At 41.7% G+C, this 24,654-nt stretch overlaps 1 protein-coding gene across 12 annotated transcripts in view; it reads left to right on the forward strand.

Annotated features, from left to right (window-relative positions):
- Window positions 1-24,654, forward strand: part of LOC309556114 (poly(rC)-binding protein 3-like) — a 1,192,398-nt gene that overhangs the window by 1,109,574 nt on the left and 58,170 nt on the right. For all 12 annotated transcript variants that reach the window (XM_082258445.1, XM_082258444.1, XM_082258447.1 and 9 more), the window contains 3 exons: window positions 1,136-1,159; window positions 1,265-1,297; window positions 8,113-8,229. In XM_082258445.1, the coding sequence (XP_082114571.1) occupies window positions 1,136-1,159; window positions 1,265-1,297; window positions 8,113-8,229 (174 nt within the window). The remainder of the gene's footprint in view (window positions 1-1,135; window positions 1,160-1,264; window positions 1,298-8,112; window positions 8,230-24,654) is intronic.

Consider the following 24,654-nt stretch of genomic DNA (forward strand, 5'->3'; position numbering starts at 1 on the left):
TCAGCAGGTTCCCGCGAATCGCCGTACCTGTACTGTATCTGATATTACAATGAGATAGCAGGCACTACAAGTTGACAGTTCATTCCAATTTCTTTTAAAGTCTGGCTGTAATGTTCTCCAGGAGACCCAAAGCACATGCATTATAATAATTATTTCTTCCTTGCAAGAACTGGGGTTTTCCCCTTAATCAAATCCCATAATGCAGTCAGGGCGCCTTAGTATTCTATGTTTTAAAGCTGAAGTTTAGTTAAAAAAATCCCTACAGGTTTAGTCACATCACTTCAATAATTCTACACCAAGTTCGCTGTATGGACCACTTATGTATTTTTACATGTTGATCAAATGCCAACATAATCTCCTCTTCTGAAGGGAGAATAAATGCAGTTCCTCTAATCTTTCCCCATAGCTAAACTCCTCCATGCCTCTTATTCGTTTAGTTGCCCTTCTCCAGTTCCCCGGTATCCTTTTTGAGAACTGGTGCCCAAAACTGAACTGCATATTCCAGATGAGGTCTTACTAATGATTTGTACAGGGACAAAATGCTGTCTCTCTCTGCAGTCTATACCTCGTTTAATATAATAAAGGATTTTGCTCCCTTTGGAAACTGCAGCTTGGCATTGCATGCTATTATTAGGCTTATGATCTACCAGAACACCCAGATCCTTCTCCACCATTAATTCTCCAGTTGTACCCCCTCTAGTATGTATTATGCGTGCATTTTTTAGCCCTCAAGTGCATCATTTTACATTTATTAACACTAAACCTCATTTGCCACATAGTTGCCGAATTAGACAGTGCATTAAGGTTGGCTTGTAAGTTGGAGACATCCTGAAAGGATGTTATTCCACTGCATAGCTTGGTGTCTTCTGCAAAGTCTACTATTGGTACAAATGGTACTATTAATCCCAGACCCTATATCATTTATATACACCACTAAGTACCTTAGACCATTCAGAGTATGAATCAATAAGTAAGTGATGCAAATAAAACTGTGGGGATTTTTTTTTTTTTTCAGCTAAACTTCAGGTTTAAGAAATATTCAAAACAGCAAAAAATGTATTTAAATTAAGCCTAAAGGGGCATTGTATGTTTCATAATTTTCATCCAAAATCACTCATTTCTTTGTTTCTTACAGGAGGTTGGAAGCATCATTGGGAAGGTCAGTGCAGTATAAATTATATTTGTGATTGTTCTGTACAATTTCAAGCTCTCCCGGCCCTAACCATTGCTTCTTTTTTTTATTCTGATTTTGTTTCCAAAACAGAAAGGTGAAACGGTTAAGAAGATGAGAGAGGAGGTAAGAATAAGAAATGTCAGTGCATCCTTCTCAATTTCTGTCAGAAGACAATGTTTACGTTTCCCCAGAATATTTTATGCTGTGCTGGAAAGGTGTAAGAGTGTCACTCAGTGGCTGCAAATATTATTTCAGCTGTTAGCTGTGAACGAGTGTCTTTTATCCCATCGCTCACTTAAAGGTTAACAATGATATTGTACAATTAGTAATTATTGTGTTTTCATTTTGATTTGGTATACTATATTTTAGTGGAGAAGATTCTGCTTTTTTTGGTACAGGTAAATTAAAAGTTGGAAGAATTAGTCTGTTAAACATTAAATGGAATAATAAATGAAATAAATCTAAATGGACCACCTAAAACTCCAGTGCAAGAGCAAAAAGTATAATAACCCTTCATGTGAAAAAACATATTATTTATGTCTCATGAGAAAAAGTTTGAACTAGTGAAGATCACCTCATGGTAACTCTTACTTATTGGTATATGAGAGCTCAGAGAATCTGAATTAGAAGAAAAATAAATAAATAAATATATTTTTTTCTATGGACCAACGGGATCTTTCCTTACTTTGCTTAATTTGCCAGTCCTGATGATGCATTAGTGGGTGTCAGTTCAAGGGAATGAGTTGATTAGAATATGTATAGACCGGGAGCTTCAGAAACTCGAACAAAATTGGTTTAAAGAACTAAACTATTGTTTTATAAGAATTATTTTAGCTTTTCTTCTACATTGTGCAAAGCAAACATATTCACTTTCTCTTAGCCTTCCCCAACAGCTTGTACTGCACTTACTTTCTTTTAACTTTCCACTGCTTCTTATTCAGCTATTGGGAGCAAAGGAAAGTCTTGTGTAAGCTTTGACTATAAACTCTTGCATGGCGGTGCTGATTGGTGCAGCACTGTCACATAGAGTCACATGCTGCTCCATACCCAAAAGTACTAGATATTTTCTATTAGCTTCAGAAAGGAGCTGATTTGAGTTGAGAGAAAAAGTTAAGTTAAAGTTAAGTTAAGTATATGCACAGACATTGGACACCAGGCAATTATTACCTATTGGTTTAAAGAAAATCTTTGCTGAAAAAAACATGTAATATTCCATTGCTAAGTTTTTCTTTTGAAAATACTGTTTATTTTTAACTCAGGCTTTAGTTCCAAGTCTCTTTCCCAATAAAAGTATGAAGTAGTATTAGGTGGTCAGCAATGGCATTCTCTGAAATGTATATAGTACAGATTTCCTTTACAAAGACTGTAGTCAAATCTGTGTTGCGTTCTAGAGTATACAAGTATAATTTTCCCAGCACATGATTTTCTTTGGTGTGCCACAAACTAAACCTGTAGAGCGTTAAATGGCTGCTGCTCTGTAATTCATGAAGACATGAAGTCTGTTTCCCATGGAGGCAATAATGGCCTGTGTCTAATAATGGAATAATCAAAAAGGGTCTTCACAAAGTAAATTGCAATTTGAACAAGTTCGTTTATATTTAATCAAATTCGCTGTAATCAGAGTAAGAAAAAAAAAAACAGTGGCCGCAAGGAAAACTCCACTAGTTTCAATTATAAAACCTACAGAAAGTACATCAAGTGTAATGACTTAAAAGGCTCCACGAGGGTAATTACATTTTTTGGGAAACAACATTGTAAAACAGAATAACCCAGAACCAGACCTCCAATAGTTCTACTGGTTTGTTTTAATGTGGATAGAAACAAGATGGGCTATTAAATACCTTTTTAATTATTTAAACTGAGAATGGAAAATAAATGGAAGACACAAACCTTGCATGGCTCTGTAGGACAGAAATGTCTCTGTATATAGATATAATGTGAAATAAGACACAAACAGTTTTATAGTGCTAACTTTAATTCCTAACTTAGAGCTAGTTACATTTTCTTGAGGGACAAAGAACCTCGATCATAAGATCAACAGGCATCATACTTTTCTCTTATTTTTAATTGAGATTTCAGATTTTATACTCAAAGGTGTAAGTTAGGAAAATAAACAGCTTTTTTGGAAGGTTAACTAGGCCTAAAACTTAGGCAGCAGCGTTAGTGGTATGGTTTCTGCACAGGACCCCACCACCTATACCCAAACCTCTGTTGGGGGTCTACAATGTACTGCCCTACCCTGCTGTACCTTGTACCACTTATGTGAATAAAGGAACTTTTTTTCATTGGATTCTGTGGTGGTGTGCGACCATTTTCTTCTTTCATGCTTCTCCTGGTGGCAAGCCGAGGTTCAGCACCCACCTTGAATCGTTGACTTTGACTAGCCTGAGGGGTGTTATCTCTCTTTATTGTCCAGTGCCTTATGACACATCTCATAAAATAGTGGAGGTAGCAGGACATTCACTTAATAAGTAACGTCTCATCCATTTATCCCAGCTTTACATATTTCCAACCTGTTTTCCTTTCAGTAATGGGGAGTGCTGCCCTAACTCCTGCCTCTGGATTAACATAAACTGGCCAATAAAGAACTGAAAGTTCTTCAAACTTCTCCCATCACTAAAGCATGCCAGGAGAAATGAACATATCACAGCTTGCCCTTATCACACCTACTTAGCAATGTCTCGGTCTTTTTGTGATAGGATAGAATTTATCTAGACAAACAAAGAAAGTACCCCTCTAATGCTTAAATCAGTGATATCAGCCAACATGCCTAGAGCAGATCATTAAAAACAACTTGTCAGGCTTAAACAGGCTACAGAAAAAGGGCAACCGATCGCATGCAGGACAATGACTCCCTCAGATGCCTTTCACCTCCAAGTGGGCTTAACTGTTGAGGCCTCAATGATAAAGCCCATAAGGGGGCAAAATGCATCTGAGAGACCTCTCCTGTGGGTAGAGAGCAGAGTTGAAGCCATCCAACATTACCTCGTTTAGATTTGGTTGCAGTTAGTCAGCATCGTGTGTGCAATCAGTTGTCATTTTTCTGGGGTAGAATTTATATTATAGAAAGAGAGGTCTGAGGTGATGGGGAGTGACAAGAAAATCACGTCAACAATTCACTCACTTAATGAACAAAAGCAATGTTGACAATTGGCAACATGGGCAATCTGATAGCCTTGCAGCCATCCTGAAAGAAATATGTACCAAATCACTGTGGCTAGAAACATGGCACCTTTAGCAGCAATGGAACAATTGATGGCATGATAAAGAAACCTAAAATCTCTAGCACTATTACTTCACTAGCAACATGGTATAAATAATGAATGGTTACATTACTTCCTACTTTTCTAGTTTCTTCACCAAATTATTATTTTTAAGTATTGCCATGACATACTGTGATGTTGGTAGCATGTGTAGAATGATGTTGTCTTGGTCCACCAGTCTCTTGTGTATTTCTCAGGTGATATTCTTTTGCCTAACTTCCCTAATCTTTTGGGCTGCTTTCTCCCTTGCTGGTATTTTACAGTTACTATATCATAGTCTCCTGCACTACCATGCAATTTCCAAAGTCCAATATGCAGTGTAATACCCACATATATGCAAATTACAATGAATATACTAAAATTGAGGTGGGAGAAAAAAGGAGGTGGACCTTATTATATATATATAAATATATTAATTAGTCCCCCTCCTTTTTTCTTCTGCCTAAATTTGAGTCCGTAAAAAATAAAACATGCACCAATGAATATTCTAAATGGATAACCACCACAGAGTGCTTCTTACTCCTTCCAAACAGGCTGCTTACCTTAGATTTTGACCTTTTGAAAATTAGGTCAATATGCTCCTTGCCCATCAAAGGGCTTTTGTCTCCATGCAAATTCTTATCTGTATCCTTCTCCACATATGAACACCTTTCCTCCAAACGTAGCTCAAAGAAACAAAAAGAACATCATTGTGCAATATATCAGGTGACCAGATCACTTTATTAAAACAAAGGGTTAAAATCTCATCTTCATCCAGTGCACATAGAAACAATTGCCTTTTTAAACAAGCATTTCCCCCTTAAGGTTAGACTTTGGCTTCAGATACCTATCAAAAATGGCCAACTTCCGGTTCCTTTCAGAGTCATGATGTCATCCAGCCATGCCTTTAAGGGCTCCTAATTCATCACACAAAAGCAATGTTTCAGAGCCAATACATTAGCTCATTTATCAGAAAACAATGATGCCAATGAAGAAGTGTGTATGGGCTTCAAAATGTTGCTTGTGTGTGATGGATCAAAGGCTCTGAAAGAGCCTACATTGTGTTGGTTATATCTACAATTTACTGATACTTGGATAATGGTATTAGCCATTATAAATAATTTCAAAACTTGTCATTAGGAGGCCAAATTTGTCTGGAGTGCACCACACATTCTTTTGCATTATAAACTTGCAGAACTCTTTGTCAGGAACCATAAACCAGAAGGAGAAAAAAAGTGCAGTTAAAATCACACCTTTAATAAAATGGCAAAAATAGCACAGTTCAGGAAATTAGTAAAAAAAAACAGGGTTTGCATGCCAGAGCGGGTAACCAAATGAACCAGGGTCAGGAAACCAGAAGTCAGCCTAGTCAGAAGCAAAAATTAGGGACAAGAATCGGAAGGGAAGTCAGCCAGGCCAAGTCATACACAGCATCACAGGAAGGAATGCACTTAGAGATCATAGACCATGTAAGGGCAAGGAGGAAATTAGCTAAGCTGCTTAAATAGCAAAAAGGGGCTATCTGTAGGTTGGACTAATGAGGCAGGTAATGGTAGCCAGGTGAGTCACTGTGGAAACAATGAGTGGCTGTTAATTAAACGACATCTGAGCAGTTTTGAGCACTGAAAGAAAAGAGCTGCTCATTAAGTAGCAAATTGTTTTTCCTGCATTCCTGCTTTTTTCTTTGGGCTATATCACTGAGATACAGTTTCTAATAGCATGTCAGTGTTATTTGGTATTGCAGCATCCCTGGCATCAGTGGTTGTATTGTATAGCTACCATCTCCCACTACAGCATTGGTAATTCCACTTTCCTTAGGTGACATGTTATAGCCATATTCAGGGAGTAACCTGTAATATGTTAAAACAGTTGGCCAGGGATCTTCTCCCCCTGTCTGATGCCATAATTCTAAAATCCCCACCCGGCCACGTCACTCATTCATAGTCCTCTGTGAATGGAAAACGACAAGGTCCAGCAGCCTTTGCAGCTGTCAGTTTGTAATTTTCAATGAACTACTACAGTGCTGTGAGCGCTGTGGTAGTTTATTGAGTCTTCCTGTCAGAATGTATTGACTTCCTCATAGTTACATAGCAGTTGAGGTAAAGACAATAGTCCATCCAGTTCAACCTGTGTAGGTGTATGTGGACGTATTCATTTCTCATACCCCTGAATGTTTTGATGTTTGAGATGTACGTCCAAGTGTCTTTTAAAAGTAGCCATACTCCCCGCAGTTTCTACCATTTGTGGTAGAGAGTTCCACAATCTTATAGCCCTTATTGTAAAAACCCCCTGTGTAGTCTGAGGTTAAATCACTTCTCTTCTAATCGCATTGTATGGCCTCGTGTCCTCTTACATTCTTTGCAACTGAATCATTTTTTTTCTATTCTGAGATCACCGTTGAGGTATTTGTAGATCGCTATCATGTCCCCTCTCAGGCGTGTCTTCTCTAGGGAGACTAAATCAAGCGCTTGTAAACGCTCTTCATAATTAGTTTAGTTGCCTTTCCCTGGACTCTCTCCAGCTCTAACACATCCCTTCTGAGGGCTGGTGACCAGAACTTCTCGTACCAGGTACAAGCAAGCCTGACAGAGGCCTGCATTGTATCAGCTATCTGCTGATGGCTGGTGCAATGTTTTACAGGCTCCCAAAACAAAAAATAATAAATGCACATTTTTTTACCTGCAAAAAAATGTGCATTTATTGTTTTTTATCAAAAGGTGAACTTATCCTTTAAATGTGATAGCTGCATTAATTTCCTTTTTTAGGTTTCTTGCTTCCATTGTCATCTGGTGATCTCGCCAGTAAGTCTGTTGTTTTTCAAAAGAGCAAGCTCTCCAGCAAATGTATCAGTTACAGAGATGAGATGAAAAATGTAACTCTGACAAGGGTGCTTCCAATAATCAGCTTTGAAAAAAACTGCTGTAACTGGTTATAAAGTATTAGATGAAGTTTAGCTTCAATTTGCTAGTGTGTTTTAATCTGCTAGTACATCTAACACTTCCCTCCCCTCAGACTGATAATGCAGCTGCCCAAATGTGCTTCTTTATCCAGAGTGGGGGCACTATAATATAAGAGGTGCGTTACTAGCCAGATCAACAGGCGAAAACAGAGGGGAAAAAAGTTTAAAAAAGAAAACTGATGCAGCCACCACATACAATTCAATCTAATTCTCATCTCATATTACAAATTTGGTTACATTTTTCTTTTTTGTTTTTTTGGGTTTTTTTTTATATATTTGCAATATATTAAATTTTTTGTTTTGGTTTTAATATTGTTTGAAGCTTGTAACTTTCTACGCCACCCAAAGCTTAGTGAGAGCTCATTAGTCACATTCAATAATGTAATTAAAAAAAAAAAAAAAAAAAAAAAAGATGCCTAGTGGGACAAACATCTTCCACAGAAACCTATGGTAACCTTAGATTAGAGTATACATGGTTTAGGCATGTATGGATAAAATCAGTCAACAAACAGCCCTGTTTTAATACAGGCTAACCTGATATCACATCTACTGTATGTTGGATTAAGGAAGGCCAGCCTGCCTGGCTGCTGGATAGCAAAGGACACTTAATGATGAAAAGTGCCATGTCCTATGTGGAGAATTTCCTTTTTTAATAGAACCGCTATTTAACTTTTAGATGGACTAAGTATCCATAATGTACACTTAATGTTGGGTTTTCATTTTACTTTGTATTACAGAGTGGTGCGCGAATCAACATATCAGAAGGGTCCTGCCCCGAACGAATTGTAACAATAACAGGACCAACAGATGCCATTTTTAAAGCATTTTCAATGATTGCACTAAAATTTGAAGAGGTAAGTAATAATTTTATGAGTTGCTTCATTATTTTTTTTTTTTTTTATCAAAAAATAAGCAATATTAAAAAAGATCTGCAACTGAACACACGAGAAGTTCAAAATCTTCTAACCATATTAACATTTCTTAAGTAAACAGTGCAGCGCATAAACAAACAATGTGAATATATTGTATATAAAATAAACACATCATGATAAGCATTAATCAGTTCAAAAGTGAATTGAAGGTAAAAAGTAAAAAGTCCAAAGTGAATCAAAAGTAAAAGCTAAAAAAAAGTCCCACATATAATTCCTTATGTGCTTGAAAAGAGATTGAGTAGTAACCAAAGTGACACTCAGAAGAAAGTCCACACAGGAGGCTTACCAGAAAGTCAGTGACCCCCTTATGAAGGGTGGTCAATGCTCGCTTTTATAATCAAAGGGAAAGGAATGCCAGCACATGGGAATCCTGGTGGCAATATGTGTATTATCCGGTAATCACGCAATCTCCCGTTTGTTCTCAGCAGACCTCCTCTTCGCACACTCAGTAAAATAGTATATTAACATTGTATATTATGATTGAAACCAAAGATTGTGGATCAATTAAGAAGTTTCATTAATGGTCATTTTATTTTTAATTCTGTTGTTTACATACAGAAACAGAGCTATATATCCTTACAGTGTTTTTTATTTCATATTCCTGATATGTGTCTGCTGGAGAACAAACCATAGTAAGTTCTCTAGCTGTGCCTGCTCTCCTCCAATGATCAGACTTGTCCTGATACGCCTCCCCTGTACAGCCTTTTACTGGGAAGCTCTGTGTACTGCTGCTCCGCCCCCCCCCCCCCCCAAGTTATTATGCAGCTGAGAACAGAGGGAAAGTGATTGCTTATAAAAGAGGGGAAAAATGTATTTTATAATGTTTTTTATATCTAAACACAAATATTTTGCATTTCATTTCTTTTTTAAACTTAATGGATTGTTTTACAAGGTGATCATTTACAATCACTTTAAAGTTGATCTCCAGGTTTCCCGTCACTTTAAATTGATAAGTGCTGCATTGCCTGTAAGTGCTGTATGAACTGTATTGAGCTTCAGTTACATACAGTACACAGTGCTGGGTTCTGGATGTGAGACAGAGACTTCCCATCTCACACCCGAAACAGAACAGAGTTGGGCTGAGCCTCAGATTTTTGTCATTTTTATTGGGTTTTTTTAACGAGTAATGGCGGCGATCTTCCTTTTTTTTTTATTTGCGGGACTGCGACATTGCGGCGGACAGATCGGACCCTTGACTGACATTTTTGACACTTTTGGGGGTACCAGTGACATTACTACAGTAATCAGTGCTATACGTATGCACTGTTACTGTAAAAATGACACTGGGAGGGAAGGGGTTAACTTTATTGGAGAGGGAGGGGTTAAGTGTGTCCCTAGGGGCGTGCTTCTAACTGTGATTGGATGTGGCTGTGTGTGTAACAGCAGAGATCAACGGTCCTACATAGCAGTATGTCACTTTGCCTGTGAGGGACTGACCGCCGTCGTATATAGTCGGGCGGCGGTCGGCAAGTGGTTAATATAAAACTCAGAGCAGACTGAGAATTGAGGGATCAGTGGTCAGAGGTGAGTATGTATGTTTGTTTTATTACACAGCCCAAACAAAAAGGGACTGATTTCTAGAAGTTGTGCCCCAAAAAAGCAGATAGAGAACAAAGCAATAATCACCAATATTGCCTGTGTTCTCCCTGCAGCTCATTACTGTGTCTTTGTGTGGCAGTGAGCAGCACAGTACTAAGATCAAAGATTAGTGTGTGCCACTGGTAAAACACACCAGATAAACTTCATTGATGGTTCTGGTGATGCGGAGAAGAGAAGGGTACCCTGATACACATATGGTGGGAGTGCCCAACCATTTAATATTTCTGGCGTGGCGTCATAAAAATGACAAAGCAAATAACAAAAACCACCATGTTGTCTTTTGCACATTTCAAATTGCAGGCTGAATAAATATAAAAAATGTCTAACCAGACATCTACTCACAGCGGCGAAGTCTTCAATCACAAGACATTGGAAATCTACACAAGCTCCTACACTTCTATAATGGTTTAAATCTGTAGAATACCTTTATGCTATGGAAGAGACCAGGGCCATAGCACACGACAACATAGACAAATTTAACAAAACTTGGAGAACATGGGTTGCATTCAAATATTCCAGGGACTATGGCATGGTCATCCACTCATTGACGACTACTGTCTGATTTCGAGACAACTGAGGGCTAACGACACACAATTTTTAGGGCTCCCCCAACAGCTCCTTGACTTCCTCGAATCTCATAGCTTATATCACCCCTTCTATCTCACACTTTTTCTCTTCCTCCCAGCTTTCTATACGTTATCCCTCTTACTTGAGAATTTTTACCTTAACATAAATTGTATTGACACAAATATAACAATCTTATATGACTTCCTATCATATTCATTTCTGTGTATACTAGTTAATTACTTATAGTAATCCCAATAATACTTATGGATGTTGTACTTGTTTATGTAATTATCCTTTGTTCATACAATTTTCAATAACTTCTGATAAAAAATATAGTGTGTACCTGGACACTGTCAAATTGTTTACTGATTTGCTTTGTCAAATTAAACTTTGGATTCCCTGTTAGGTTGGCCATACAAAGAGGGAATTTCTTTCCTGCAACCACGGGTTGCAGGAAAAGAATTTGCTTTATTCCTGCAGGCACTATTTTTAAAGGAATTTTTCATTTTTATTTTTGCACTTTAAGCATCATTAAAATAACTGCTCAAAATAGGCACTTTCATTTTTGCTCATAAATCATACAAAAATGTGATGCGCCAGAAATATAAAATCAAAAAGTGATGACAATAAATCATATCCAGTTCATAAGGCACATAGCAATGTGTGTGCTTCCAATAAAATGATATAAAGAGTGTCCCGTGTTCAGATGAAGAAAATCCAGTGATGAAAACAACTTGTAATCACCAATATAGTGAATCCCTCCACCAGGTGAATCAGCCTCTCACCTTTCTGAAGGACCCAAACGGGCCAGCAATCACATGTATCATTGATCAGACTTCCAGGAAAGAGCCACACTATATTGCACCTCGAGGGATCCCGGGACATATAGAAAACAGATGAAGAAATCTAGTGCTCTCCGCTTACTAATGAGGGTGTGCTTTATTAGAGAAAGGCAGATCAACTCACATTTGTCGGGCACTCAGCTGTGCCTGCTGTATAATCGATGTCAGCGATCTGTTACCAGAGAGAGACTCTGCGTCGGCCACGCACGCTCCGCCCCCCTATACGCGTTACGTCGAGCGTAATGCTCCTTTGACTTCCTCGGTAGGGGTGGCTAGTGCGTGCCAAGCCTCACTTTAAATACATCAACTCTCAGGTGGATTGGCCAGCAGATCTCAGTCCCTCCCCCCGCTCATAGCTCAGTACAGGACACTGGAACCTCCGAACCAGGCATGTTTACGGCGGTGTCACTGGCTCATATCGCTAATGGGGCAATTTTATTGTATGGGCATTGATCAGATTACTATTGCACATTTGCGGAGATCGCGTGGTGGCGCAGACATCTCTCTGGTTTACATTAAAACAGCTATACACATAATCACAAAATCTCATACCATAATTATCACATATTAAAAATACATCAATAAGCTAAAATCTGGAATAATAAATGTTGGCTATTAAAATTTATAAAAAAAAAAAAAAAAAAAAAAAAAATTTTTAAAAATATATTATAAAAAAAAAAAAATAAATAAATAAATAAAAAAATGTTTTAGTCTCAGATAAAAATATATAATGCATGATGGGGTGTTATTTATTACTAATGAAACAATTTAGATCGAAATCCTTATTTAAACCTCTGGGTGCCAACACCTTGGCCTCGTAGACCCAAAAGGATTCCCTTCTACTTAGCTGGCGAATATAGTTGCCTCCTCGCCAGTGTGGTTGGACATGTTCAATTCCCCAGAATTTCAGGGAGTGAGGTTTCTTATCATGAAATATTTTAAAGTGCTTGGATACGTTGTGTGAAACCTCCTCCTTCTTTATGTTAGAGATATGTTCCCCTATCCTCACATTTAGGGCTCTGGAGGTGCGTCCTACGTACTGGAGTCCGCACCCACATTCCATCATGTAAACAACCCCAATTGTGGTACATGTTATTAGGTCTTTGATCTGGTATTCTTTACCTGTGCTATTGCATATAAAAGTTTTCTTCTTTTTGGTGTTCTTTTTAGTCTGCTGGCAAACACCACATCTGCCGCACGCATGGAATCCAGACAAGAACTGAAAAATAGTATTTTTCTTGGGTCTAGGGGGATCTATCACTCCCGGGGCCAGCCTGTCCTTCAAAATAGGGGCTCTCCTATATATGAAGCCAGGTCTCTCCGGGAGGTGGGGTCCTAAAATTCCATCTTGTTTAAGCACCCCCCAGTGCTTTCTTACAATACGTTCAACCTGTTTATGCTGAACGTTGTAATCCAGCACTAGTTTAAAGTTGTTGTTGTTTATATTATCATCCCTGGATGTAACAGCCTTGTTGGCTAAAAGTTCTGTTCTGCTCAGATTGGATACTTGTTGTAAATCAGAAGACACTTTTTTCATATCGTACCCTTTCGTTTTGAACCTGTCTACCAGTATTTGGGACTGTGCTTTGAAATCTTCCTCCTTAGAGCAGTTCCTCTTAATACGGATCAGTTGACCCCTCGGAATGTTAAAAAGCCAATTCCTGTGGTGGCAGCTGTCCATAGACAAATACGAGTTACGGTCAGTAGGTTTAAAAAAATGTTTAGTGTGTAACTGGCCGTCTAGAACAAAAATCTCTAAATCGAGGAACTGTATCTTTTCTTTGCTCTCAGTCCATAATAAAACAATGTTCCTATTGTTAAAATTCATTCTAGCTTTAAAATCATTAAAAGAATTCAAATCTCCCTCCCATATCATGATCAGATCGTCTATAAATCTCTTGTAAAAGATCAGTTCTGGGGGTCTGTTGGATAAAACCTCTTCTGCTTCCCATTGGGCCATGAATAATTTTTTAAATTTTAATAGCCAACATTTATTATTCCAGATTTTAGCTTATTGATGTATTTTTAATATGTGATAATTATGGTATGAGATTTTGTGATTATGTGTCTTAGCTGTTTTAATGTAAACCAGAGAGATGTCTGCGCCACCACGCGATCTCCGCAAATGTGCAATAGTAATCTGATCAATGCCCATACAATAAAATTGCCCCATTAGCGATATGAGCCAGTGACACCGCCGTAAACATGCCTGGTTCGGAGGTTCCAGTGTCCTGTACTGAGCTATGAGCGGGGGGAGGGACTGAGATCTGCTGGCCAATCCACCTGAGAGTTGATGTATTTAAAGTGAGGCTTGGCACGCACTAGCCACCCCTACCGAGGAAGTCAAAGGAGCATTACGCTCGACGTAACGCGTATAGGGGGGCGGAGCGTGCGTGGCGACGCAGAGTCTCTCTCTGGTAACAGATCGCTGACATCGATTATACAGCAGGCACAGCTGAGTGCCCGACAAATGTGAGTTGATCTGCCTTTCTCTAATAAAGCACACCCTCATTAGTAAGCGGAGAGCACTAGATTTCTTCATCTGTTTTCTATATGTCCCGGGATCCCTCGAGGTGCAATATAGTGTGGCTCTTTCCTGGAAGTCTGATCAATGATACATGTGATTGCTGGCCCGTTTGGGTCCTTCAGAAAGGTGAGAGGCTGATTCACCTGGTGGAGGGATTCACTATATTGGTGATTACAAGTTGTTTTCATCACTGGATTTTCTTCATCTGAACACGGGACACTCTTTATATCATTTTATTGGAAGCACACACATTGCTATGTGCCTTATGAACTGGATATGATTTATTGTCATCACTTTTTGATTTTATATTTCTGGCGCATCACATTTTTGTATGATTTATAGTTTATTGTGATTTGTGAAACACGATTGGTGCATGCTGCCGGACACCACTATTGATTTATAAGTTCACACACCTGATTTATGCACAGTGAATTGGTGTTGAGTTATTTTATCACATATAATAGGTTTGCGCTGATAGTTTTTTTGTATTTCATTTACTTTCATTTTTGCTGTTCGGCTCCCCTAGACTTCAATGGGTTTCCCCGTTCAGGTTAGAAATGTTCCCCTGTTTGGGAGTTCTGCTGCAAACCGAACAGGGGGGGTGGGGGGGGGGTTTGCAGCCCATTTCTAATTACCAGATACCTCTCACCCCAAATCCAATGGATGATGCCCATTTCTAATTACCAGAAACCTCTCACTCCAAATCCACTGGATGGTGTACAACAGCTAGCAAGTATTACACTGTGTTTTAAAACATACTGTCCAGGTGTCTGTGACAGTCACACTCATTTTTTTGGTTGAAAATGTAATCTTTATTTGCATAAAAGATATACAAAAAACAATACTTTGTCGGGGTACATTCTCCCCTGTACTGCGACGCAGCGCATAGATACACTACATTACAATACATTTCCGGTCATACAAATAAATACATTCAATCAAATACTTACATTCTGCGGTATGATGCCTGATGTGTTGTGCGGAGTAATGCTACCCCGTGCCATCACATCATGCATGACGCCGCAATACCCCTGAAGCATGAAACTAAAGACATTGTATACGTGCATTACTCAAACTATATCAATACTATAACATTTCAAAAAGCAACAGGTGTGATGGGGGGGGTGGGAGAGAGGGGTAAGGGGAGGGGAATGAAATCACAGGCCCGAAGCTTTATTGAATGGACAAAGACACACAAGGGAGAGTGGGGGAAGGGGAAATCTTCAGACCTCCTCTTCCTCCATGAGATCCATCAGGTTATAGTCTCTGAGCAGACTGTGAACCAGTCTGCGACAGTCCTCAATGGACGTCCTCTCCCGCTGGTGGATAAGGCGCTTTCTGGCGCACCATAAAGCGTCCTTAAAGCAACACAACACCCGCCAGGCGTTGTCAATGTCCTCCTGTGTAAAAGTACCATGAAAAAGTCCATTCAGCACAGCAAAATGTGTGATGGCAGTCTGTGGGACAAAGTCTCTCAGTTCAGGTTCCAAGGCCCTCAACAGGCTCTGTGCAAATGAGCACTCCCAGAAAACGTGAAATGACGTTTCCTCATGGATGATACAAAAGGGGCAGTGCCTATATCTGCACAAGTTTCTGGCATGCATAAATGTCCTGAGTGGCAAACCCCCCTGGACAGCCATCCACGCCAGATCTTTATGCCTGTTGGTGAGTCTCTTTGAAGAAACATTCCTCCAGACCACTTTGCAAGTGGCTGAAGGGAGGCCTGGAACAGTCTCAGCAATGTCCGATGCTCTGATCAACTTGTAGATAGTTTTTGGCTTCCACAAGTCGGGCTTAACTCCATGCAGCCCCAGCTCCTTGATGAACTTGAAAGTGTCCAAGTAGTACCAAGGAGTGTCCCAGTTGTAGGGGATGGAGCTGTCCCATTTGTCCCATCCAAGGGACCTCCAGAGAGGCAGGAGGAAAAAACGGGACATAGAGTTGCCTCCAGAGTCCGAAGTTCTGTCATTCAAAGTTCTGCGGATGCAGTTGCAGGCAAAGAACACCCCCAGTAACGTTGCGATGTCGGGCACGCCCTTACCGCCCTTGAGGGGTTCCTTGAACATGACTGCTCGCTTCACTCTGTCCATCTTGGAGCCCCAGATGAAGTGGAACACCGCCCTGGTGATGGCCTTGCAGGTGTTGACCCGGGGGGCCAGGCCTGGGCGAGGTACTGCAACACAGGGAGGATCTCGCTGCGGAGTACCAGTGTTTTCCCTTCGATGGTGAGTTCTCTGAGGCTCCATAGTCCAAACTTTTGTCTCATCTTGGACAGTCTCTCCTCCCAAGACTTCAGGGCTGCGCCCTCAGCTCCAAACCAAACTCCAAGAATTTTGATGAAGTCCGCCTTGATGCTGAAAGGGATGGATGCAGAAGAAGGCAGGAACCACTTTCCGAAGAGCATGATCTCTGACTTCCAGCAGTTGACTTTTGCCCCTGAAGCTTTGCCGAAGTCCTCACAGGTCTGGACGAGCGAGTCGATGGAGAGCTGGTCAGCACAGAACACCGTTACGTCGTCCATGTAGAGTGAGCACTTGACAACCCTTCTGTCCGGTCCCGGTGCGGTGATCCCTCTGATCTCTGGGTTCTGTCGGATGCATTCGGCAAAGAGCTCTATACAGCAAACAAAAAGCAGAGGTGAGAGAGGGCAGCCTTGTCTGACCCCAGAGAGAACAGGGAAAGGGTCAGTTTTCCAGCCATTCACCAACACCGTACTACAAATGTCATTATACATCACATTCACATACGAACAAAACATGTCCCCAAGACCAAACCTGCGCAGAGCTCTGCACATAAACTCATGGGAGACACGGTCAAAGGCCTTTTCCTGGTCAAGGCTGACCAGGGCCGCGTGCACACGGCGGCCTCGAATGTACTGGACCGTGTCCCGGACAAGCGCAAGGCTGTCCGCAATCCTGCGACCAGGAATGCCGCAAGTCTGATCCGGGTGGATGATCTGTCCGATGACAGATTTCAGCCTGTTGGCCAGAACCTTGGCGAAGATTTTGTAGTCCACGTTCAAGAGAGAGATGGGACGCCAATTTTTCAGATCCCCTCTCTCCCCCTTACGCTTATACAAAATCGTGATCATCCCCTCCCTCAGCGACGGAGGCATTGTGCCCTCCACCACCATCTCCTCATACAGCTCGAGCAGGTCCGGGCCAACGAGATCCCACAGCGCTACATAGAGCTCCGCTGGGAGACCGTCGCAGCCCGGGGTCCTGCCTTGCCTAAAGGATCTGACGGCAGAGTGCAGCTCCTCCAGCGCCAAGGGGGCGTTGATTGCCGACATACCTGCAGGATCAATTTGGTTAGTGATACCTGACAAGAACCTGTCGGCCTCAGCCGTATCTGTTTCTTTCGGGGAGTAGAGGTTGGTGTAGTAGTCGCTGACCACTTGCATCACAGCCTCCTTCCCCTTCTGGAGTGTTCCGGTCTCGTCCCGCAGCTCAGACAAGGGAGTGTGTCCTGAGTGGAGTTTCCTGAAAAAGAAAGAGTTACATTTCTCACCTTTCTCAAGATTCTCCACCTTGGAACGGAAGACGAGGTGCCTGGATTCTTCCTCGAAGTGTCCTTTCAGGCTCTTCTTGGTGTCCTCCAGGCCCTGCCTAACGTCCCAGCTGCAGTGGTGAAGGTCCTGCAGGGACTGCATCTGACGTTGCAGTCTCCTGAGTTCCCTCTTCCTGGCACACACTTGCTGGTGTCCCCTTGCCTGAAAGAAGCTGCGTAGCTTGACTTTCACAAACTCCCAGTAGTCACTTACCTTTCTGAAGAACCTCTTGTCCTCCTTCCAGGTAATGTAGGCCTCCCTGAGTTCCTCCAGCAGTTCCTCATTTTCCAGCAGGGTACCATTCAGCTTCCAGGAGCCCGGACCGGGGGCAAAGCCCTCGCCCAGGTCACCCCGAAAGTGAATGGCCCTGTGGTCAGAGAAAAAGCAGGGGACCATGGAGAACCCGCGATGTCTGACTGTCTTGGAGGTGAGCACGAAGTCTATCCTAGAACGCACAGATCCATCTGGACGGCTCCACGAATAGTTCATGGAACCTTTCCCTATGGATCCCACGGCGTCCTTCAAGGAAGCCTCCGCAATCATCTCCCTGAGCAGCCTAGACGTGGTGTCGAGCTTTGCGTACATGCTGGAGCTGCGCCCATCCTCCTCAATCGGACAGTTAAAATCACCGCCGATTACTACTGCCCTGGTGGTGACGAGTTGGGTCCGCAGGGTCTGGAAAAGCTCCAGTCGCTCATTCTTATCTGGGGAGGCGTACACGTTGATGAGCCTAACTGGCTCTCCCGCCCATGAGCCGTCTACGACCAAAAGACGGCCACAGACGAGCTCCTGGACGGAGTCAACCGTGAAACGACCACCCCTGACAAGAATGGCTACCCCTGCAGACTTACAATCGACACCCCCGGACCAGTAGGAGGGACCATGGGTCCACTGGGAGGACAGATGAGTGTACCTCCTCGAGAAGGGTAGGGCACACTCCTGGCGCATGTAGACATCACTCTGCTGAGTGGAAAGAAAAGTCAGCGCCACCTGTCTTCTAGACGCATCCTTGATGCTCCTAACATTAATGGAAAAGATGGAGATCTCTGCCATCATGTAAAGGAGATGAAGGGGCTAGCTAGCAGGTGGGCTGAACTTACCTCCCCTGAGGGGGGGGGTGGTTCTTCCACTGCCTCTTGTGCCTGTCCGGTGTCCTGGTTCAGGCCGTTCTCCTCGAGGATGCTGTCCATCAGGTCCTGGGTGAGGTCAGTCCCTGGGGGGGCCAGATCCTTACCTTCCTGCATTTCTCCTTCGTCTTCCCCCGCAGACTCGAGGTCCTCGAGGTCCTCCACCACTGGGTCCAGTCCAGCGATGTCATGTTGCTGGGCCACGGTGGGCCGCTTGGTGGGTTCTTCAGTTGTCGGACTATCTAGGTTCCGTTTCCGGCCTTTGCTGGTGGGGGTGGGGGTGGGGGTGGCGGTGGGCAGGGTGGGGAAGTCCTCCATGGAGGACAGGGGGGGGGGGGACTGGGAGGGGGGAGGGGCAGGTGGGGTCACCTCCGACTCAGAGGGGGTGGGGAGGGATGGGTCGGAGGAGGTGGTAGGGGCCTGGGGAGGGGGGACTCACCAGTGGCTTTCCGCGGTTCCTTCGCTGTCTTTTCCCCTGGCTTCATTTTCCCAGCGCTGTCTGGAGCTTTGCCCTTGATCAGGGCTCCAGCGTAGGACCGGGATCTCTGGGGGCAGTCTCTGTAGACGTGCTCCGCCAATCCGCAGAGGTTACAGGTCTTGGACCTCGGGCAATCCTTGGTCTCATGGCCTGCAACCCGACAGAACCTGCAAGAAGGTTCCTGACATTCCATACTTACGTGACCCTGCTTGCCACACCTGTGGCAGGTATGGGGCATGTCTGCATAGTACAGGAGTCCTGCGGAGGCTCCCAGAGAGAGGTGGGGCTTCAGGTGCTGGAGATCCCCCGAAGGCTCTCTCCTTAACCTGCAAGAAACTGCCCACTTACCTGTCCAGAAGCCGTTGACATCGAGGATTCTGACTGGGTCTTTGGCCACGATGCAAAACCTCTGGAGGTAGGTAGCGATGTCTTTTCCTGGGGTATGGGGATTCCTCATGGACACCGTCACCCGCCTTTCATCCCGTTGAATGGGAGTATTCGCAACAAAGTTGCGGAAAGGGGAATCCGGGCCACAATTCTTCACCGCTTCCCAGTACCTTCTACAGACCTGTAGAGACACAAAAGTTATATAAAATATACCTTTCATGAAGGTCTGTACGGACAGGGTCTCCGCCTTGCTGAACCCCTGCTCGAGGATCATTTTCTTGCCGAAGATTTCCGGGGTCATGTCGGGGATTCTTCCGTCCACCTCCTTCAGCTGCAGCACCACTGTCTGCCTCATCCAGGGTTCCAGGGTAGGAAGCCCGTCTGCGGACCTGGTTGACCTTGCTGAGCCTGACTGGCTAATGGCCGCCGGGGTGGGGGTGGAGGTTGAAGCGACTTCTCCCAGAGTCTTGGCAGAAGTGGCGGGGACATGCTTCTTCTTCCCAGTGCTCTTCCCCATGACGGAGGAGTTCGTCGGTAGTCGCTTCAGGAGAACTTCGGCGGCTTCCTTCTTATTCCTCGGCGTCTTCACTCTTTCGCAGCCTTTAAAAAGGCCCTTGTGCGCCTACTGCCCGAAGGTAGTAGCGCAGAGTGGGGGGGAGGAGGGAAGATCGCAATCTCGTTCCTTGTGGGGGCTAAGCCTCTAACCCAATAGCAGCGAGTAGGTGAAGCTGAATTTAATCAACGATCCTACAAGGCTGAGCAGAGGGTACCCCACAAGGACCAAATGGCTTGGATAGATACAAATGTTTCTGATTGTCCTAGCCGTAAAGCAGAGACACCCCTAAGGGCTAAAGTCGATACTACACTTGATCTTAGCCAAAAGGCCGAGAAGCGATACAGTCACACTCATTGCAGAACTTAAAGTATAACTAAAATCAAAACATTTTAGTTTTTGGCAGTGGAGTGGAGAGTGATTAAAAAACATATCAGGCTGTCTGCGCCCCCATTAGGGAGATTCACCCTCTCTATGTGTCCTGTTTACCATTATCACTGAAAGTGAAGGTAAAAGAAAATCCCATATTGACACCAAAGCAGGAACAGAGGGGAAATCTTCCAATAGGCACACTAGTTCTGGGTACCCTAGTGGCACCCAGAAATTAATTTACTTTGAAGGGATTCCCTTTCACTTCCTGTTTTGGTTATGGGACAGGAAGTGAACCCCCCCCCAATGGGACACAGATGGCAAAAAAATACTGACAGGGGTTAAAACCCTCCCTTACTCTATCAAAAATGAAAAAAAGTGTTGTCTTTAGTTCTACTTTAAGTGTTTTTCAGCTCTTCTGCTTTCTAAGCCTCTCTACCACAAATTCTCCTCTCCAAAACATACAGACTGTGCTGCAGACGGCTCTCTACTGCCCCCACCACTGGTCTGTCCTCAGTTTGCAAGCTGTCACATCCAAACTGTACTGGTATTATTGTAGTTATCTAATAAAAAGAGAAAGGACACTTCTCCTTGGATAGTAAAAACAACTGACCTTTATTAAAAACAAATAAAAACACAAAAAAACATCCAGAAGTATGTGCTTATCAGGACCACTATCCCTGGATCTCCTGCAAGAGGCCAGCTCTCTGTTCACAGTTATCATGGCTCACCATAGGTTACTGGCTCAAAAATGTTAACCCTTTGCAGTGCAGATCAGATTAAAATTGCAGATTAAAAATAAATAACAAAAATAGCAATAAGATATAATAATTATCCTAAATAAGGTTATATCGACAGAGGGATATATATATGAAAATATAATGACCAAATCAACATGTTGAGACGCACTATGCGGGTCTGTCTCCTCAGCTTTGCTGGGGACATATTAATTAATCTAACTCAATCCCAGGTTTTCCCAACCAGGGTTCCTTCAAAGGTGGCTAGGGATTCCTTGGGCAATGAGCAGTTTTTGCTTCTTAGATAGGTTCCCACAGACACCATTGATCTTCTTAGCTATCTGTAAGGGGGTAATTTTTCCCAACAACCACAAGCGCAAGGAGCATTTTTTCCACTGACCACAACATTAATGTATCGTGAGTTTTAGATATCATAATTTTTAGCACTGGTTCCCTGAGACTGAAAAGTTATTTCCTCTGCATTGAAAAGTTTGAGAAAGGCTACTGCAGATCAAACTAAAATTGCATCCAACAAAGCAGCCCTAAAAGATATGATGAAGATGAAGAGTGAAACATAAACTCATTCAAAAACTTAAATGCTTACAAATTAAGGGACAACACTGAAATCGTAAATAACAATTCAAAATTTAATATACCAAACTGGGTATATTGTGCCCAACCTGAACATCTACTGGTCCTATCTGTGATTCAAGAAACCAGTAAAGTCCTCACCCTTCCATTTGACCTGTATCTCCTGTATCACCAGAAATTTGAAGTATTTTGGGTCATTATTATGACATTTCATGCCAATCATTAACTTTATGTTGCCTTCGTTTTTCCGAAACCCTTACTTGCTTCTGCAGAGCACAATCCTAATGATAACAAAACCACATTCATGTACTATGACGTACAGCTGCAATGAGGTAATAATAAAGTGCAAGACATGAGCTACAAGCACAATAGGTACAGCTATGATCTAGAAGTGCAGCCAAGCTCAGAAGGAACAGTCACAATGAGGATATAAAATAGGTACAGCCATGGTCTAGAAGTGCAGCCATAAGCCAACATTGTGTAGATGTTTTTTCATGAATGCATGAATATATACTAGTGTAGTTACTTTTACTTTAAATCTTCTATTTAATTTAATAAACATTTCTCATGGTATGTTAGCATTAAATTGCCAAAGACACTGATATTGCTATTTAAAAATTACAATTTTTTTCTTCCTTCTACTTTCTTTATTACTGTAGTTTTATTATTGGTTTTGGTCTTTTGCATTTTATCAGTTCTACCACATTGTGAAATATTTGTTTCACTTAAATACCGAACTTGTCAAAGAATACATTATTTTGGGGAATATTTCTAGTTTGTTTGTTTTAAAACCCTACACAAATTACCTAATGCACTGTTTAATGGCAAAAGGCGGCTTCATTCACTTAAAACGCTTTTAGCTGTAACAGTGCTGGAGCAGGAATAATGGGTCAATTTGCAAGCTGTTTGATCCTTTTCTTTTGCCTTTCTGTAGACTTTAGGGAGAAGCTATTGCTTCCAGTAATGCACATTAATGGCAAGAAAAAAAGAAAAGCCCTTACAGTCTGGTCCCAAAGCGGATTGACATTGAAAGAATAATTGCACACTTTCAACTCCGTAACTGTATGATTCAATTATGTATTGATGTCAATGTTTTACATTTCAGAGGGTATACATTTCATTCACCTAAGGTTTTTCTTTTCTCTTTTTGCTTCATCTAAGTGGTTTTATATTATGAATTGCATTAATTGGAAAATTAAATATTTGCAAAGTGTAATGAAGCAAAAGGGTGTAATATTTCTTATTAAGTATTGACATTATGTAGTTGTTTTATTATTTATTATGCTAGTGACCAGCTGTTTACCCCTCATAAATTTTAATGTGATGCAAATGCAAGGCTTTAGCCTAAATCTAATCAAACAGATAGGCATGCTTGTTCTATATCAGTTTAAGATGTTAAAAGTCGATGTTTTTCCTTGTTTCACTTAGAAAATAAAATGGCCAATTATTGCAAAAGCTGTTTAACATATTCTAATAGAATCATCATTCTATTACAATCCATTAAACTGCTTTTATATTAATGGCGTTTCATAAGCAGTTCATGTTTGTTTACATTTTTTTTAAATTTCTTTAATAGGTGTGAGAAGATGTACAAACAGTGCATTAGGGATAAAATACATTAACATGTAGATTCTAGCATCAGACCAAAGCCTTAGGGTACTTTCACACTACTCTATAACAAAATCGCAGTAAAAACACATATGTGTTTCAGATCCATTTGCTGTGTATTTCTGGTGTGTTTTTGGATTACCCACACCTGGGAAAAATGAACGTGTGACTCAAAAATGCACCAAAAACGAATTTTTTCCTGCGACTTTGCCACGGTTTCCGTGTTATGTTTGGCTGATGATCTGCAGTTATGTAAACTTTAGAGGGTTTGTCCCTCTGCCAGTGAAATGAGAAACAGTAGACTGGTGAGCTGATCCCTTTTCTCCCATTAGCCTTTTGCAAATCCTGTATAACAGAGATCAGGGTGGGATAGAAAAAGCAGAACAAGGAGACAATTGGCAGTGCTACAATGCTCATATCAAAGATAGTTTTCTAGCATATGAGCACTGCAGCACAACTGATTGGCTGCTTGTTTTGTTTCTCTCTCTCCCAACCTGAGCACTGCTTTAGGCCCCATTCGCATTTGTCAACTGGGCTATTAGCAGTTAGTTGCAAGAGTTAGCTACGGGCAGATGTTCCATTGAAAGCAATAGGAAACTTGACAGCTCCTTTAGATAATCATGGCTGCTCAGTCTGTGTCCAGGGCTGATCATTTTCAGGTAGTTCTCCATGTGAATAGCTTCCACCGACAGCTAAGTGCTGAGATTCCAGTGCACCCATATTTTATCAAATTTGGTTTGACAGTATCTGTTAATATATATTTATTTTTATAAAAGGGCAGAATTATTTACAAGTTTTGCCCCTGAGCCCATATTACAGCCTAGGGTATATGAGGTTTCTGGTAGTTGGAAAAACTGGAATCTTCTAGGAGACCCAGCAGAATTAGTTTGGGTCTAGTTTCCAATTAAACTACAGATCCACTTGCATCCAATAGACATGAATCATATAATGTGAGTTCATTTTGTTTAGGATCTCTGGGGTGTAATCATCATTCATTTATCATGTGCATTTATCACTTATTGGAGGAATGCTCAAGGGGTTACAGACTCTCTGCAATAATAATGCTGGCATTCATTAAAACATGTCAAAGAAATAGTACAGCAAAAAAAAAAAAAAAAATTGTAGTTGGGTTATTGTAATATTGGTTTTAAACTAAAAGCAAAAAGCTCAATTGCTATGGGATGCACATGCAAAAATGCTGTCTTGGTTGCAGCCATATATTTTGGAAATGCAATTTTTATTCATTGCAACATGTTTTCATATATATTAATATAACTTCAGCTGGCAAATTAGCTTAGGATTTATTTTAGTTCTGTTTGTATCAGAATAAATGTGCCCTTTACACTTCAACTCTTCAAAGAATTACAAAACAAAAGTATGGCTGGCTGCATTTTCACAATGTAAACTATGTA

The sequence above is a fragment of the Pelophylax lessonae genome (genome assembly GCF_965119305.1).
Source record: "Pelophylax lessonae genome assembly, chromosome: 5".
Classification (NCBI taxonomy): domain Eukaryota; kingdom Metazoa; phylum Chordata; class Amphibia; order Anura; family Ranidae; genus Pelophylax; species Pelophylax lessonae.